The sequence below is a fragment of the Carlito syrichta genome, unplaced genomic scaffold (assembly GCF_000164805.1).
Source record: "Carlito syrichta isolate Samal-C Ts95f unplaced genomic scaffold, Tarsius_syrichta-2.0.1 Scaffold95881, whole genome shotgun sequence".
Lineage (NCBI taxonomy): Eukaryota > Metazoa > Chordata > Mammalia > Primates > Tarsiidae > Carlito > Carlito syrichta.
Window position 1 is genome coordinate 330,125 of NW_007039977.1, and position 18,233 is coordinate 348,357.

Sequence of the window (18,233 nt, forward strand, 5' to 3'; positions counted from 1 at the left end):
GAAGGATCGTCAGAGCCCAGCAGGTCGAGGCTGCGGTGGCCGGGAGCAGCCACTGCACTCCAGTCTGGGCGACAGAGTGAGACTCCAACTCAAAAAATAAATAAATAAATAAAATAAAATAAAAATAAAATAAAATAGACTAAAACCTATTCCCTTATTAAAGTAATACATTCTCATTATGAAAAATACAGAAAAGTGTCAAGAGATCTAAGAAAGTTACCCACCCAGCTGTCACTGGTAATCCTTTGGTGTGCTAGAAAACTTTTAGAAAGTGTCTTATTTTGCTCCAGTTGAGTAGGAGGGAGATGATGGAAACTAAGGAATCGTTTGCACATGCTCTGTTACTGCCACGTGCTCTAGAAGTGCCCTCATTTGCTTTTCGTGGCATCCAGAGACTTGTCTTTTTTTTTGAGTTGGAGTCTCACTCTGTGGCCCAGGCTGGAATGCAGTGGCGTGCTCACAGCCACCCCAGTGTTGACCGGCTGGGCTCCGGTGATCCCTCTACCTCAGCCTTCCGAGTAGCTGTAACTACAGGCGCTCACTACCAAGCCCGGCTAATTTTTGATTTATTGTAGAGACATGGTCTCGCCAAGTTGCCTGGGCTGGTCTGAAACCCATGGGCTCAGGCAATTTACTTGCCTCAGCCTCCCAAAGTGCTGGGATTACAGGCTGAGCCACCGAGCCTGGTGAGACTTGTCCTTTAAGAGGTTTCAAAGAGACATTTGAGGCTGATTCGAGATGAGCAGCGCAAAAGGTAGAAAGAACCGGGGATTAGAGCTGCAAGACCTGCATTGGAACTCTAGCTGGAAGCCTCTTAGCTGTGTGCCCTTGAGCAGGGCATTCAACCTTCCTGATCATTCATCTTTTAACTGTAAAAGAAATGAACACACCCCCGCCTGTGTGTTTTAAAAATAAACACTTGCACTAATGCTCACTGAACCAATTCTTACCGGCTATGTGACCTTAAACAAGTTACTTAACCTCTCTGAGTTTCAGCTCCTCACCTGTACAATGGAGATAATAAAAGTACTTTCATCACTGGATACTCAAATGAAATAATGCATGTAGCATGCATAGTCCAATGCCTTGCACACATTAGGTGCTCAGTAATGATCAGTGATGACTACTGTAAACCACTTTTAAATCATTTTAGAGCAGTGTTTTTTCCACTGTGAGTGGTGAAATCCATTACTGGGTTGACACAAACATCTTAAAAAATGAAATAGAATAGAGAGAAAATAGCAGCTTTGCTGCTAATAAGGAAAACACTGGTGAAATTTTTGTTTGAGGTGTTTTTATGTATTGCAAAAGCAATGAATATTTTTTAAATTGTAGGTGGCCACTTAAAAATATTTTTAAAATCACTCAATTAGATCAGATTATAAGTTTGGTTTCCATGGTCTTAGATCTTATATGAATTTGCCAAGGTGGTGTGTCTTTGGCTTACAAAATCGAGGTAGCTCTAGGAAATAGCCATATTAAATGTACTGCAACATTTTCTGTAAAAATTTTGAGTCAAACTCTTTTAAATCCTTTTCAAAAGTAAATTCATATGAGAAATGTCATCCAGCAAATGGTGATCCAAAAATATTACTTCCCTTGAGAAAATGGTTGCTTCTTAGCTGACTTTCCCTTTTTGCCTTATCTGCCAGGATGCTCCGAGTTCAATTAAAGCTAATTTATAGCAACTTTTAAACTGTTGTGGTTAGCATATATCTGAATTCTTCATTTCTCTTGAGACTTGGTTTTCTTTTTCTGTTTTGATTTACTATATTTGGTTATAAGTTATCTAAAATCCTTTTATAGGGAGGAAGCAAGATGTAAATACATTCACTCAGGAAGAAAACAGGTATTTTCCTTGTTTACAACACAGAGAGGTTGTGAACCTTAGATGAGATAATGCATGTGAAAGAACATTAAATGCTGAGAAACCTAGCCCAGGGGATTGCCACTAAGGTGTAGTTTTGCAGAGGTGTGAGTTTTTATCAGCTTTGTAGACAGGTAGAATATTGTTGACATTTTTTTAAAAATAGAATTTTAAAAAATAACTTCCTTCTTAACTGATTATAGAAGTTTTATTGCCCCAGAAAATTGAACCAAAAAAGTATACAATGCACCACCTAGAGATGACCATTATTGAAACGTCATCTTTCTGTTTCTTAAACAGTTTTATTGATATGTAATTCATATATGATTCAAAGTATACAATTCAATGACTTTTAGTGTATTACAGATATCACAGAAATGTCACAAAACTTGCAAACCTTACTACCATGAATTTCAGCACATTTTCATCACCCCTAAAAGAAAACCTACAACCTTTGGCCATACCTCCCAAGACCCTTATTCCTTCCAGTCACTAATCACAACCACTAATCTACCCTTTGCTTATGAATTTGCCTACTCTGGACATTTCATACAAATGGAATACTGCAATATATTGTCCTTTGTGCCTGTCTTCTTTCACTTAGCACAATGTTTTCAAAGTTCATCCATATTATACCCTGTATCAGTACATTATTCCTTTTTATGGCTTATATTAGTCAGCTCAGGCTGCCATAACAAAATACCACATACTTGGCAGCCTAAACAACAGAAATTTATCTTTTCACAGTTCTGGAGTCTGTAAGTCTGAGCTCGGGTGCCAGCATGGCCAGGTTCTAGTGAGGGCTCTCGTTATGGGTTGCACACAGCTGCCTTCTTACTGGGTTCTTCTGTGACAGAGGGAGATTCCTGGTGTCTCTTCCTCTTCTTATAAGGGCACCAGTTTCTTGGATCAGGGATTCACTCTTATGACTTTATTTAACCTCATTTGCCTCCTTAAAAGTCCTTTCTCCAATATAGTCATATAGGGGGGTGGGTGTTTGGGCTTTATTATAATTCTTTATCATAAAAATTTGGGGGGACCGGGCACAGTGGCTCATGCCTATAATCTCAGCACTTTGGGAGGCCAAGGTGAGAGGAATGCCTGAGCTTGCGGGTTCGAGACCAGCCTGGGCAACTTGGCGAGACCTAATCTCTACAATAAAATCAAAAAATTAGTCGGGCATGGTGGCACATGCTACTTGGAAGACTGAGGCAGAAGGATCTCCTGAGCCCAGCAGGTCGAGGCTGCAGTGACTGGGAGCGTGCCACTGCCCTCCAGCCTGGGTGACAGAGTGAGACTCCAACTCAAAAAAAAAAAAAAAAATTAAGCCGGGCTCGGTGGCTCAGCCTGTAATCCCACGCCTTTGGGAGGCTGAGGTGAGTGGATTGCCTGAGCCCACGGGTTCGAGACCCGCCTGGGCAGCGAGACCTCATCTCTACAATAAATCAAAAAATTAGCTGGGCGTGGTAGCACACACCTGTAATTCCGGCTACTTGGAAGGCTGAGGTGGAAGGATCGCCGGAGCCCAGCAGGTCGAGGCTGCGGTGGCCGGGAGCGGCCACTGCACTCCAGTCTGGGCGATAGAGTGAGACTCCAAATCAAAAAAAAAAAAAAAAAAATTGGGAAGAACTCAGTCCATATCATGGCTAGATAATAGTGTATGGATGTATCACATCTCATTTATCCATTCATTAATTGACAGGCTTTTGGATTGTTTCTTTTTGGCAATTATGAATAATGTTGCTATGAACATTCATGGATAGGTTTTGCGTAGGCATATGTTTTCATTTCTCTTGGTAATATAGCTAGGAGTGGAATTGCTGGGTCATGTAATAACTCTAGTTTTAACTGTTTGAGGAACTTCCAGGCAGTCACTCCCAGAGTGACTAAACCATTTTACATTCCCACCAGCAGTGTATGAGAGTTTCAATTCCACTACATCCTTGGCAACACTTATTGTTATCTGTCTGTTGGATTATAGCCATTCAGGTGGGTATGAAGTGGTATCTTATTGTGGTTTGATTTATGTTTCTCAACATCCCTTAATGATGTTGAATGTATTTTCATATGCTTATTATACATTTGTATATATCTTTCTGAAGAAATATTTATTCAGATTCTTTGCCCTTTTTAATTGGATTGTTTGTATTATTATTACTTATAAGAGTTCTTTATATTTTTGAGATATAAATCCTTTATTAAATATATAATTTAAGCTGAGCGCAGTGGCTCATGCCTGTAATCCCAGCACTTTGGGAGACTGAGGTGAGAGGATTGCTTGAGTCCAAGAGTTCAAGACCAGTCTGGGCAACATAGTGAGACTTCATCTCTACAAAAATTTTAAAAATTAGCTGGGCATGGCAGTGCACAATTGTATTCTCAGCTACTTGGGAGGCAGAGGCAGAAGAATCACCTGAGCCCAGGAGGTGGAGACTGCAGTGAGCTGTGATTGTGTCACTGTACTCTGGTCTGGGAGACAGAGTGAGACCCTGACTCAAAAAAAAAAAAAAAATATATATATATATATATATATATATATATAATATAAATACTGTAATATATATTATTTTACAATATATATTATATATGCATATATATTTTTGCCATTCTGTGAGTTGTCTTTTCTCTTTCTTGGTGGAGTCATTTGAAGCACGAAAGTTTTAAATCTTGGTAATGTCCAGTTTATGTTTCATATGTTACCTGTTCTTTCAGTATCGTATCTAAGGAACCATTGCCTAATTCTTTTAAAGTCATTTCCAGGGAATGTATCCTAAGATACTAATCTGAAGTACATACAAAGATGTAGAAAAGAAGCCAGCCACAGCAGTGATATTTATAATGGTGAAATTTAGAAAGAGGTGTTCAATAGGAAAATAAGCCGAGGTCATGAAGCTTTACTCATTTTTTTTTTAGGTCTGTGGTTTTAGCACTTTCATTTAGGTATTTGACCCATCTTGAGTTAATTTTTGTATAATTTTTGTTAAATTTTGGTAAGAGTCCAACTTCATTCCTTCACATCTGAATATCCATTTGTCCAGCAGCATTTGTTGAGGAGACTTTTCTTTTTCCAACAAGGGTGCTAGTCTTGGCACCTTGTTGAAAATCATTTGACCATAAATGTAAGGATCTATTTCTGTACTTTCAATTCTATCCCATTGGTCTATAGATCTGTCCTTAGGCTGGTATCACACAAGTTTTAAAATTGCAAGGAGTATATCATCATACTTTATTTTTTTCAAGATTGTTTTGGTTATTCTAGCTGGGTCCCGTGAATTTCCAGCTGTCATCTTTCGTGTCAATTTTTTTTTGAATTGGAGTCTCACTCCATCGCCCAAGCTGAAGTGCAGTGGCACTCTCATGGCCACTCAGCATCGACCTGCTGGACTCAGGCAATCCTTCTGCCTCAGCCTTCCAAGTAGTCGAAACTACAGGCGCGTACTATCACACCTGGCTAATTTATTTTTATTATTTATTTGTTTGTTTGTTTGTTTTTGAATTAGAGTCTCATTCTGTCGCCCATACTGGAGTGCAGTGGCACACTCCTGGCCTCTGCAGCCTCGCCCTACTGGCTTCCGGCATCCTTTAGCCTCAACCTTCCAAGTAGCCAGAACTACAGGCACATGCTACCACGTGCGGCTAATTTATTGTAGAGATGAGGTCTCGCCAAGTTGCCCAGGTGGGTCTTGAACCCGTGGGCTCAGGCAATCCACTCTCTTCAGCCTCCCAAAGTGCTGGGATTACAGGCTGAGCCACTGAGCCCAGCCTAATTTTTTATTTTTATTGTAGAGATGAGGTCTCACCAAGTTGTCTGGGCTGGTCTCAAATCCGCGGGCTCAGGCAATTCACTTATCTCAGCCTCCCAAAGTGCTGGGATTACAGGCTGAGCCACCAATCCCGGCCTCTTGTCAACTTTTTTGAAAATGCATTTCTATCTTTAATTTTACATCAGTGAGCTTATATTGCATCACAATTATTTTCATTTGTCTTTTAAAAAAAGGTAGCTGCATATTATAAAAACCTCTGTCTATAAGATAAACTTCTTTTATATATGATTGGCTACATAATTTGGTTATTTTCCTACTGAACACTTCTTTCTAAATTTCACCATTATAAATATCACTACTGTGGCTGGCTTCTTTTCCACATCTTTGTATGTACTTCAGATTAGTATTTTAGGATATAGTCACTGAAAATGGCTTTTAAGAGAATTGAATTTTATTTGTGTAGCTATAAAGGATATATTTACATATTGAAAACATTAATCTTGCTGGGTGTGGTGGCTTAAGCCTGTAATCCCAGCACTTTGGGAGGCTGAGGCGAGAGGATTGCCTGAGACTAGGGGTTCGAGATTAGCTTGGGCAACATGGCAAGACCTCATCTCTACAATAAAGCAAATAATTAGCTGGGCATGGTGGTGCACACCCATAGTTCCAGCTACTTGGAAGGCTGAGGTGGAAGGATTGCCTGAGTCCAGCAGGTGGAGGCTGCAGTGGTCCTAAGCGTGCCACTGCTCCAGCCTGGGCAACAGACTGAGACTCCAATGCATAAAAAAAAAAAAAAAGAAAAAAAATTTTTTTCAGAGGCAGAATTTGTTACCTTTTTTTTTTCCCTTGTAAATCCAGGGTCTTGCTATGTTTCCCAGGCTAGTCTTAAATTCCCAGCCTCAAGAGGTGCTCCTGCCTTGGCCTCCCAAAGTGCTGCGTGAGCCACCAGACCCAGCTGGTTTTTCGTATCAATTTAAGAGATCACGGCACCAAATAGCTGTCTTTATTCCTAAATCTTTCTATGCATTTAAGATTAGTCTCTTAGGATAATTTCTTTGCAATGGCTTTGAAAGCACTTAATCTCATATGTATAGCTACTGAAGAGCTTTTGTACATACTGAAAATATTTATCTTTTAATTCAAACATACGTTAGCTCCAAGAGAACAATGACTCTGTCTGGCCATTGACACACAGAGGTGCTGACAAAGGAAGGACAAGAGGCAAACAGGAAGCGGGCAGCTGCCAAGTTGAAACTCCTTACTTCCGGCTACCTTATGTCTGAGGCAGGGCCTGATGGGGCTTAGCCTCCAAAACCAGGCAGACTGTGGCTCAGATCACAGGACCTGTCACTTGCCACTCACCTTCTGGAGAAAAAAAACATTGTTTTTCCCTCTCCTGTACTCTTACAATACTTCCGGCCACCAGAATGTGTGTGTGAGAGGTTCCTCCACACCAAGGAATTTTCCAGTTCTCCAGTATCAACTGGGCATCCTGCAGTCTGGTTCAATTATGACACTACCTGGAGTCAGTGCGGACCCCATAGCCTAAGGGCTCAGTCCCACAAGAGTGCCCCCACTTCAGATACCAGTCACAAGTAGTAGGTTCCTAGGTACCCCCTCAACTTCTGTCCAACATGGCTGCAAACAGAGCTTCTCACTACCTCCTCTCAGGTTTCATCATTTGCTAGAGAGGCTCACAGAATTCAGCAAACAGTTTACTTACTTGGTTCTCAGTTTATTATGAAAGATATAACTCAGGAACAGCCAGATGGGAGAAATACTCAGTGTAAGGCATGTGGGGAGGGCATAGAGCTTCCATGTCTGCTAGACTTTATTCCTCTCAGCACCTAGAAGCTCTCCAGATTCATCCTTCTGGGGCTTTGTGGGGGCTTCATAATGTAGGCATGATGGATTAAATCACTGCCCGTGGTGATCAACTCAACCTCCAGCTCTTCTCCCCTCCCCAAAGGTCAAAGGTGGGACTGAAAGCTTCAATCTTTTAATCATGTGGTTGGTTCCCCTGGCAACCAGCCCCCTCCTCCAGATGAAGTATTCTGGAGCCCTCATTCACCAGTCATCTCATTAACATATAAAAAGAGACAGGCACGGAGGCTCCTGCCTGTAGTCCTAGCACTTTTGGAGGCCAAGAATAGAGGATTACTTGAGTCCAGAAGGATTGCTTGAGATCAGCCTATGCAATATAGCGAGACCTCATCTCTACAATAAACTTTTTAAAAAATTAATCATGCGTGGTAGCATATGCCTGTAGTGCCAGCTACTCTGGTGACTAGGCAGAAGGTCTAAGCTCAGGTCAAAGCTGCAGTCGCTGTGATCATGCTATTGCATTCTATAGCCTGGACTGAGTGAGACTCCAGCTAAAAAAGAAAACACACAAAAATACACCTGTAACTTTGGAGATTGCAAGGGTCTTAGGAACTGTGTGCCAGGAAACTAAAATGAAGACCAGAATATTTATTTATTATTATATCACAATATCACATACCTGCTATGTGCCAGGCACTCTTCTGTTGGATTTTTATATGTGATCTCAGTTAATGTATTTAAATATCAAGATTACAGTACCCTATGTAAGATGATCCATGAGGAGCCCAATTTTATAGGTGAGGAAATGGAAGCTAAGAAGGTTAGTGACTGGGCCAAGGGCATACCTGTAGTAAGTGCTAGATTCCAGGTACAGACCCTGCCTCTCTCTTCCTACTGCTGGAAATATGTGTCCTTTTGACAGCGTGGAGGCCGAGATAGGGTTTGGGCAATTCATAGGAAGCTAGAATAGGGTTTTGTTCATTGATTCATCAAAGCTGGCTGAGCTCCCGCCCTGGGCAAGGAAGACCCTGCCAGGTGCTGGGGATGTAATGGAAAACATAACACCTTGTTCTCCTGGAAACTTAAGTCTAGTGTGGAAAGCAGACACTATTCAATCACACGAATCCTTGATTACAAAGTATGAGGAGTGCTTTGAAATTCATGGTTCCACATCACAAGAGACTTTGGGTGGGGCCCATTTGAATAGACTCCCCTAGGCTGAGGCCTGGATTATGATAGGAGCTAATTAGATGTAAGTGGCAGAGAAGGCTTTCCAGGGTGAGGGAATGACTCTGAGTCTCACAGGGCCCTTGTGAAGATGCTAGAGAGTGCATGGCCTTGGGGGGACTTTGGAGTTGATCCTAATTTCAGCAGGGCACAGTCTCAGAAGGGCTTTATGGAAGGATGAGTATGGTGCAGGTGGGAATGGATCAAGTGACCTGGTGGCAGTGAGAATGGACAGATTTAGGAGGTAAAAATGACAAAGGAGAGATGACTGATCCTTCCTAAAACTGTAGTTTTGTTTAGAGAGAAATACGTTTCTCACCAAGATAAGTGGTTGAAAACATTCAAATTTTCTTTTTGGGGAGCTTCCTTTTAGAAACAACTCTGTGGTTGAAACTCTTGGAATGTTAATTCCCACCCCCTTTTCTTATTGTTCGGCAAGTTTGGTTTCTTAGTGCTCAGAGTTTCTTGACTTGAGCCCTGTCTGCCCTGGGTTCTGAGTCAACGTCAAGATGAGTGAATTCTGCATGGGAATCCCTAAGTATTTCCCAATTATTTTTCCAATTATTTATTAATTCGTTACACTTGGAGAGGAGCTGTTTAAAAATAAACAAGAGGATTTGTTTCCATTTCTCTTAAAGGCAAAATTTCATATACAGAGCTCCTGCCAGTCTGAACTGGCTGAGAACTGTTTATACCCTAAACTCATTCAAAATGCCTGGGATATTTCTAAAGGTTCAGTTTTGGCAGTAGCAGCTGAGAATGCAGAGATAAATAAAAAAGTCATAAGACACGGCTGACGGGGTTCGTCTGTGTTCATTCACACCCATGACTCACTAAGCTTTTGAAGACACAGAATTTCTAAGGACAGCCAGATGGTGGTTGTTGAAACTGCGGTGCTAAAATTCCAATCTCGACCGACGCAATTCAGCTAATTGCAAAATGAGGCTATCCTTGTAATTTGGGATGTAGAAAGAAAAATACTGATACATATATAAACACATATGAATAACACATAAACTAGTGCCTACCCAGTGATTTAAAGAAAACTTGTTTAAATGTTTTAAAATACCATATTTTCCAGTTTTTTTACAGTAACTGCATTACTCGTGTGATTAGGAAATCATTTTGTTGAACACTTCTCATGCTCTGTGCAGTGTGTACCATCATATTTCATCCTTGCATTCTACCAAGAGGTGAGGTCGTACTATCTCCATTTTATGGAGGAGGGAGCTGAGGCTTCCACGAGGTTGAGAGACTTGGTAGTGGGATTCAAAACCAGATCTCTCTTCTTCCACGTGGTGTGTTCTTAGAACTGTACTTAAACGTCCCCATCACTGGCTTTGCTTTGCTGGCTTCCTTACCCTGTAGAGACCTCAGTGGTCACCTATAAAAATAAGTCTTCACTTAAATGTCTCCCTTTCAGGGTCCAAACTTGATCATCCCATAACTTTGTCTCAATAGGAACCAATGTTGCCACTTCTAATACTGAATGTTCCCATTTAAAATACTGCCTTCAAGGAGGCTTTGCTCTGAGCTAACTTTAGTAAAGCTGTTTAGAAGTCAACAACAGAAAGCCGCAATTATCGCACATTCAAGACTGTCAAATTCTCCTCGAATGGCTTGTGACTTCCAAGTTGGCTCAACTTTCCTAAAAATAATGCAGCACAACCCCTGGCACTGTCAAGACATGGAGGCAAATTTACCAGACTCCTGACATTTCCCCCCTGAATGTTAACCTTTTTTCTTTGTAGAAAGGAATCTTCCACAATTTATTCTTGGGGGGACACGGCAGGGAGTGGAGGGCTTTTTTTCTATATTCTTCAATTTTTCTATAATAATCATAATTCCTTTTTTTTTTTTTGAGTTTGAGTCTCACTCTGTCGCCCAGACTGGAGTGCAGTGGCCGCTCCCGGCCACTGCAGCCTCGACCTGCTGGGTTCCGGCGATCCTTCCGCCTCAGCCTTCCAAGTAGTTGGAACTACAGGCGCGCACTACCACGCCCAGCTCATTTTTAAAAAATTTATTGTAGAGATGAGGTCTTGCCAAGTTGCCCAGGCGGGTCTCGAACCCGCGGGCTCAGTCAATCCACTCACCTCAGCTTCCCAAAGGCGCGGGATTACAGGCTGAGCCACTGAGCCCAGCTTAATCATAATTTCTTAACGGAAAAATAATTTCATCTTCAAAATCAGTCTTGTAAAATAGAAAAGAAATAAAAGCTTGGTAACATACACTGAAATGGCCCACTGAGGAGTGGTAGGCCCGTGTTGGTGCTGATGCCAAAGGGCAGAAAGTGCTGAGGACCAGGCCTAAAACTTCATCACAGAAGTGACAGAGTTCTAAAAGTTAAAGTCTAAACCTAGGCACATATTTCATGCATGGGTTTTCATTAGGAAAGAGGAGAATTAAAGCAAACTAAAATCTTAAATATCAAGGTTCCCCTGAGCCTCTGAACATATAGAGATGGTGTGCACATTCCTTAATGAGTGGTTGTTTCTCCTTATTTGAAGATTACAGATATCTCTTCCCTGCAAGACACATGCCAGCCACTTCCTCAGGATCTGTCCCCATTTTCATCTTGACCAATAAGCCTGTAAATAACAAGGGTCAAGTCCAAGATAACCTGGGCAGAGATGTACTGGGCCTGATAAAGAAGAAAAGGGGCTAGACCCTAAAGGAGAGGCCAACAGCTGAAACCAGAATATGTGCATGGGTCTGTATTCCGAGGGTGCTGGATCTGGGGGAAGAATATAATGCTCAGACAAAATTTATTGACTTGGAACACTTTGTCAAAATGTAAGTTTAATATCCTGACAAGGACCCTAGAAAGGGATGGAAATAGTGATGTCCTACACTAAATGAAGTAGAAGTGCCAGGGAAGTCAGAAATGCCAGTAAGGAATCACCATGCCAGTCAATGGAAGGAGAGATTAAAAGACTCAGAGAACCTGGGTGTGTTAGGTGGATATATAATGTAAGTCTGGAAAACTCATCAAATGTCTACAGTCCTAAGGCAAGGACTGGTGGATACAGCATTAATTAAATGAGGCACATTGCTGTGTTGGTGCCGATAACGTGGGAATAATGCAAGAGTCCAACAAAGAAGTAGAAAGAAGTAAAGTTTAGTATTCACCTTTCCCAGATTGGAAAGGGGGCCAACACTCAGAGGTAAGTGTGGCCTCGAAGGGCCAAGAAATGGGTATATTTAATGGCCTTTGGGGTAAGGGGATTTAAGCCCCGGGAGGAATGTCCAGGGTCTTTCATGTTGATTGTAGCCACATGAGTCTTAGATCTTAACATAGCCAAACATTAGCATCTCATGCCCTCAGGTCGTGGGCTAGATGGGCAGAGACAAGGGAAAGGCGTTTTTCTGCAAGAGACTTATTAGACGTTTGCAACCCACAAACTCCTTGACCAGAAAGTGGTCTTACTATCATTTCTATGGCTCTGTTCTTGCCTTGCATCTGATGGAGTTTTGCCAAGGGGTTTGGGTAGGCTGCCACTTGGCCTGCAGTAGAACGTCTGAATGCTTCCTAAAACCTACCTACTGGAAATTTATCTATGTGGAACCTGTGCTAGATTCAACAGGGTTAAAGTCTGAGCAAAAATGGTTGTGCTGAGGCAAAAAGACTACGTTAACTTAAGTTTATTCTAGATTTTTATAGGTGCCTCCTTTCATACACAGTGCACCCCCCGCCTTCCTAATTTTAGGTCCCAATTCTTACTTCAAGGTGGTGTGGCATAATGGTTAAGCCTATGGGTTTTAAACTCAAACAGACCAGGATCAGAATCTTGGCATGGCCACGCACTGTGACCTTGGACAAGTTGCTTAGCATCTCTGAGCTGGTAACAGTGTACAGCTCAGTGTCCTCCTGTGCATGTCTACAATGCATAACCACCACCCGGCCCATAAGGAATATGGCCAGCAGCCCAGCTGGCCCCCTCACGCTCCTGCCTAGTCAGCAGTCCCTTGCCCTCAAGGAAAATTTATATTCTGATTTCTGTCACCATAAATTGGTTTTGCTTATTCTCTGCCTTCACATAACTGGAAAACACCGTATGATTGCCTCTGTTTGTGGCTTCTTTTTCTGAACATTATGTTTGGGAGAGTCAATTAAATTGTTAAAGGTAGTGCTAACTTGCCCTTTTTCATTGCTGTGTAGAATTCCTTCATATGAATATTATCACACTCTATTTATTGATGAATACTTGGGTTGTACCCAGTTTGGGGTTATTATGAAAAATGTTGCTACTTTGATTTTGTTTTTTGTTTTTTTTGGTTTTTTTAGTTGGAGTCTCACTCTGTCGCCCAGGCTAGAGTGCAGTGGCATGCTCACGGCCACCGCAGCCTCAACCTGCTGGACTCAGGCGATCCTGAGGTGGAAGGCTGAGGTGAGTGGATTGCCTGAGCCTGCGGGTTCGAGACCCGCCTGGGCAACTTGGTGAGACCTCATCTTTACAATAAAATCAAAAATTAGCTGGGTGTGGTAGCACACACTTGTAGTTCCAGCTACTTGGAAGGCTGAGGCGGAAGGGTTCCCGGAGCCCAGCAGGTTGAGGTTGCAGTGGCCGGGAGCGGCCACTGCACTCCAGTCTGGGTGACAGAGTGAGACTCCAACTCAAAAAAAAAGAAATAGGAGTCACTATAAAAAAAAAAACCCTTTTTTTCTTTATCAAAAGGCAGGAGGGAAAACAAAGGCAGGGATGACTAAATGAAAGACCCCAGTGTCCCTCTTAGTTTTAGAGACATCGTGGTTGGCTTCCAACTCCAACACACAGTCCCTGCATCATTCTTGTACCCCTTAGAGACATTAACTTGGTGCTGAACAATTTCAAATTTGCATCATCAAAATGTACAGGAAATGCTCCCCACTGTATTTTCCCCTTGATAGTTCTCTCTTTTCTTGAAAACTTGCCAAAATATGATCATGCTTGTATTGGCTTCATCATATTTTTCTTCCTTTCTTTATAAATCAAGTTGGGGTCTCACTCTCTTTCTCAGGCTAGAGTACAGTGGCATGATCACAGCTCACTGTAGCCTCTAACTCTTTTTTTTTTTTTTTTTTTGAGTTGGATTCTCACTCCGTCACCCAGACCCCAGCCTCGACCTGCTGGGCTCCAGCGATCCTTCCGCCTCAGCCTTCCCAGTAGCCGGAATTACAGGTGCACGCTACCATGCCCGGCTAGTTTTTTATTTATTGTAGAGATGAGGTCTCGCCAAGTTGCCCAGGCAGGTCTCGAACCCACGGGCTCAGGCAATCCACTCACCTCAGCCTCCCAAAGCGCGCGATTACAGGCTGAGCCACCGAGCCCAGCGCCTCTAATTCTGCTCAGGCAATCCTCCCATCTCAGCCTCCTGGGTAGCTGGGACTACAGGCACGTGCCACCATGCCTGTCATTTTTTTTTCTTTTTAGAAAAAAGGTCTCACTCTGTTGCCCAGGGTGGGCTCAAGTGATTCTCCCTCCTTGCCTCCTAAAGTGCTAGGATTAAAGGCATGAGCCTCTGTACCTGGCCCCTTTCTTCATATTTCATCAAGGTTATAAGTTATCAGATACCTAATCATCCCTTGACTGTTGGGCATTTAGGTTTTTCCTAAACTGTTGATATAGTAGATGATACTGATGCAGCTTGTTCTAGTTCGGCAGGATCAGGGTTCCCAAGTTACAGTCACCGGAGCTGTACTGCCAGCCTGAGATTCACGCAGTGGCCGGGGACTCAATGACGTCTGGAGTGGGGAACCTGGTAGCACCTGAGAACCCGGGGATCCCAACAGCAGCGGAGCCCCAAGGAGTGTTACAACTCTCACACACAGTTCGGCGGGTGGGTAAGCTGAGGCCCAGAGAAATGTTTATAGCTCTGTCAGTTCAGAGGGCCAAGGAGCTCTGTGGGTCCAGCTTTTCTAGTGCAGTGAGTCCCAGGTTCTTGTGTCACGCACAACACACACAAAAAAAAAGGCAGTGTAGACCCAAAGGGTGAGAAAGTCAAAAGTTTATTCAGGAACAGGAAAGCAGGAGCTGCAGCTCTCCACAGGGAGAAGGGACATGAAAGCCCACAATTTAGCTGATGTGAGGTGTTTATAGAGGACTTGGGAAGGGAAGTGCATGCTAATTGGTTGGGGATAGCACCAATCAGAGAGCGGCACCATGGTGTAGAATTAAAAATGCACCAATCAGAGAGGGTTGAGAAGGGCCAATCAAGAAGAAATACATGATACGGGCTCGGTGGCTCAGCCTGTAATCCCGCGCCTCGGGAGGCTGAGGTGAGTGGATTGCCTGAGCCCACGGGTTTGAGACCCGCCTGGGCAACTTGGTTAGACTTCATCTCTACAATAAATAAAAAAAACTTAGCCGGGCATGGTAGCGTGTGCCTGTAGTTCCAACTACTTGGAAGGCTGAGTGGAAAGATCGCCAGAGCCCAGCAGGTCGAGACTGCGGTGGCCAGGAGCGGCCACTGCACTCCAGTCTGGGCGACAGAGTGAGACTCCAACTCAAAAAAAATAAAATAAAAAAGAAGTGCATGAAAGGGGAAGTCTATGGACCTGGGAATGGATGTTCTCACTCTGGTCTGCAGGGTTTACAGCAGAGATTTTTACTGGGGACTTGCCCTAATCTGTCTGCCTATCCGTTTTCTTCCTTTCTTCCTGTCTCAGTATGGTAGTGACCAACTTTGTCTGCCTAATCGCTGTTGCATCTTTGATCACAGAAATCTTTGCTGCACTAGTATGGTTTAAGAGCATGAATGCAGCAGCCAGACAGCCCACGGTGTGACCTTGAGCAAGTTATATCACCTGCCTGTGCCTCAGTCTCCCTGTCTGTAAAACTGGGGAAAATAACAGCACTTATCTCACCGTGACTTCATATGTGCTAAGGGCTCACTAGTTACCATAGAAGTGGTTCCTTTTATTATTTACCTGGAATACTAGAAATTGGGAAATAATTGAGTAAAAACTAAGCATTTTAAAAATTTTTGGGTTTTTTTAGTTGGAGTCTCACTCCGTCGCCCAGGCTGGAGTGCAGTGGCACACTCATGGCCACCCCAGCGTCAACCTGCTGGACTCAGACAATCCTTCCACCTCCGCCTTCCAAGTAACTGGAACTACAGGTGTGCGCTACCACACCTGGCTAATTTTTTATTTATTGTAGAGATGAGGTCTTGACTGCTTGCCTGGGCTGGTCTCCCACAGGCTTGGTTCGGCCTCCCAAAGTGCTGGGATTATAGGCTGAGCCACCATGCCTGGCCAAAAGTTTCTTACATATATCTGATTTGGGAGTGCGAGCCTGTCTCCTCTTTGAAACCTCAGACCACTGTACTGTTGCAGTCCACAGCTGTGTATCAGATCATTGTCTACTGAAGCAACTCCTCTCTTCAGTGTGTGACCTTCTCTTGGTCCATATAAATCCTTGTTGATTTTTCTGTCCCCTTCCCTGACTTGGTAAGAGGGCAATAACTATATCCCAAGGATAATAATAGCTCATATGTATCAAGTGTGTATCTCTGGGCCCAAATCAGTGCTGAGCCCTTTGCAAGCCTTGCCTGGGCAGCTCTTCCCAGCACCCTGAAGAGGCAGTTGCCATTCTCGCCCTGCCACAGCTGACTTGGCCCTCAAAACACGGAATGATACAGCCCAATTGAAAGAGCCACCACAGCCCTGAGGTGGAGGAAATGCTGTTTCCCAGGCCTCACTCCTAGAGATTTTGATTCTGCAGGACAGGGGCGGTGCCCAGGAATCTGTATTTCTGCCCTAGTCCATCCTTTATGCTGCGGCCCTGTCTGGGCAACAGTGTATGAGAGTCTGGATGACTCTGTGCTCCCCAATTTCCTGTTTGAGCTTCAGGCCTCTTCTCTATCTCTCCTGAGCTCCAGCTGGAAGGTTTTCCCTGGGCTGTGAATGGAGTTTTCAGCCCAACACTGACTGGAACGGGAGAGGATGAGGGCAATCCAGAGGAGAAGAAGATGTCCCCAGTCTCATTAGTATGCAAGGCCCTTCTTGTCACACTGCCTTTAATTGAAGCTGAAGGGCTGGTGCATCTCTCTCCGGGATTTTCCACTCTCCCAGACCTTCCGGAACTGGCTGGGCCCCAGCCTGCTGAGAGGGACAAGGACGGCGCAGGGGCACCGAGGCATCTGTCTGTTGGTGTTGGAAGCCAACCCCGTTGATGTCTCTAAACCAAGGTGGAAACTGGGCTCCTGCCTGCTACTTCCCTCCTGCCCCTCTCACCCCTGCTCTTGTGTCTCCCTCCCTCTCTCCTTTTATCGAGTACCTGCCTATATGAGGCTGCATTCTCCAGCCAGGAGGAGGAAGACCACTAAGAAGAGATCTGATCTATTTCTGAATTTTTACCAAAGAGTCCTTGCACACAGTTCTCATGGTTCAAAAGACATACAGGATAAAACAAAAGGTCATAGTGAACCATGCTGCCCTCTTCCACTCCCGGAGACAATGGCTTTGAACTCTAGCTGTTCTTCTGTGTCTCTAACAGGCTTGTGTGGTAGTAAGATTTTAGATATGATCTCCTGATTTGCTGCCATGTTAAAGGAGGGTTAACTCACTTACCCACCTTCCCGCTTGACTCTCCCCCAAACAGCGAAATTACTCCTTTCTATTCCTTTATTGGTTGACTTAGTAATTTCAAGCAATGTACTAGGATTTTTCTTTTTAAAATGATTTTATGTATGTATGTATGTATGTATGTATGTATGTATGTATGTATGTAGAAACGAGGTCTCACTCTGTTGCCCAGGCTGGTCTTGAACTCTTGGCCTCAAGTAATCCTCCCTTGATGGCCTTCCAAAGTGCTAAGATTATGGGCATGAGTCACTGTGCCTGGCTACTAGCATCTTTCTTTCTTCTAGGGGTGAAATACACATATAATAGCGTCTATAAAACACATGTAACTATAAAGCAAACATCTGTGTAGCCAACCAAGAAACAGAATAGTCTTTTAAAGCTTCTCCCTCCCACGAAGCCACTTACCTTGACTTTTGTGACAATAGTTCTCTTGCATTTTTTTAGAGTTCATTTCACCTTTGTATGTATCTCTCAATTTTGAGATTTGCTATAAATAGACTCACTATAGGTTTTATTCTGTGCTGGGCATCCTTCCTTCAATGCTGTGAAGCTAATCCAAGTTGATTGTGTGTAGCTGTGGCTCATTCATGCTCACTGTTGTGTAATTACCCGGTCAAGTAGACCACAGTCTATCCAGTCAACTGTTGATGGACTTTTGGATTGTTTCCAGTTTTCTGCTATCATGAACATCCTAATTCCCATCTCCCAGTACATGTGTGCAAGGGTTTCTGCAGGACACTGGGGCGGAGTCACCTTGTATTCAATGTCAGACTCAATTTCGTTGGAGAACGAACTTTCCAAGGTGGCTGTACCTCCAGAGATTGTGACCTAATTGTGGAGGGCAGGGCCTGGGCATTGGGACTATTCAAAGCTTCCCAGGTAATTTCACAGAGGTATCCCTTCCTACCTTTATTTCCAGCCTGTCAACTCTAGATAGTCTCTCTCAAGGTCCCTAGCTCGTTTCTTTCCACTCTCTTCCCTCAAG

The 18,233-nt window shown here is 43.4% G+C and overlaps 1 protein-coding gene across 1 annotated transcript in view; it reads left to right on the forward strand.

Moving 5' to 3' along the window:
- The window catches only part of IQCK (IQ motif containing K), a 134,057-nt gene extending 117,221 nt beyond the window's left edge, over nucleotides 1-16,836 (forward strand). Inside the window, exon 9 of the mRNA XM_021714492.1 lies at nucleotides 16,514-16,836. Within this exon, the coding sequence (XP_021570167.1) occupies nucleotides 16,514-16,836 (323 nt within the window). The remainder of the gene's footprint in view (nucleotides 1-16,513) is intronic.
- The last annotated feature ends 1,397 nt before the right edge of the window (nucleotides 16,837-18,233 follow it).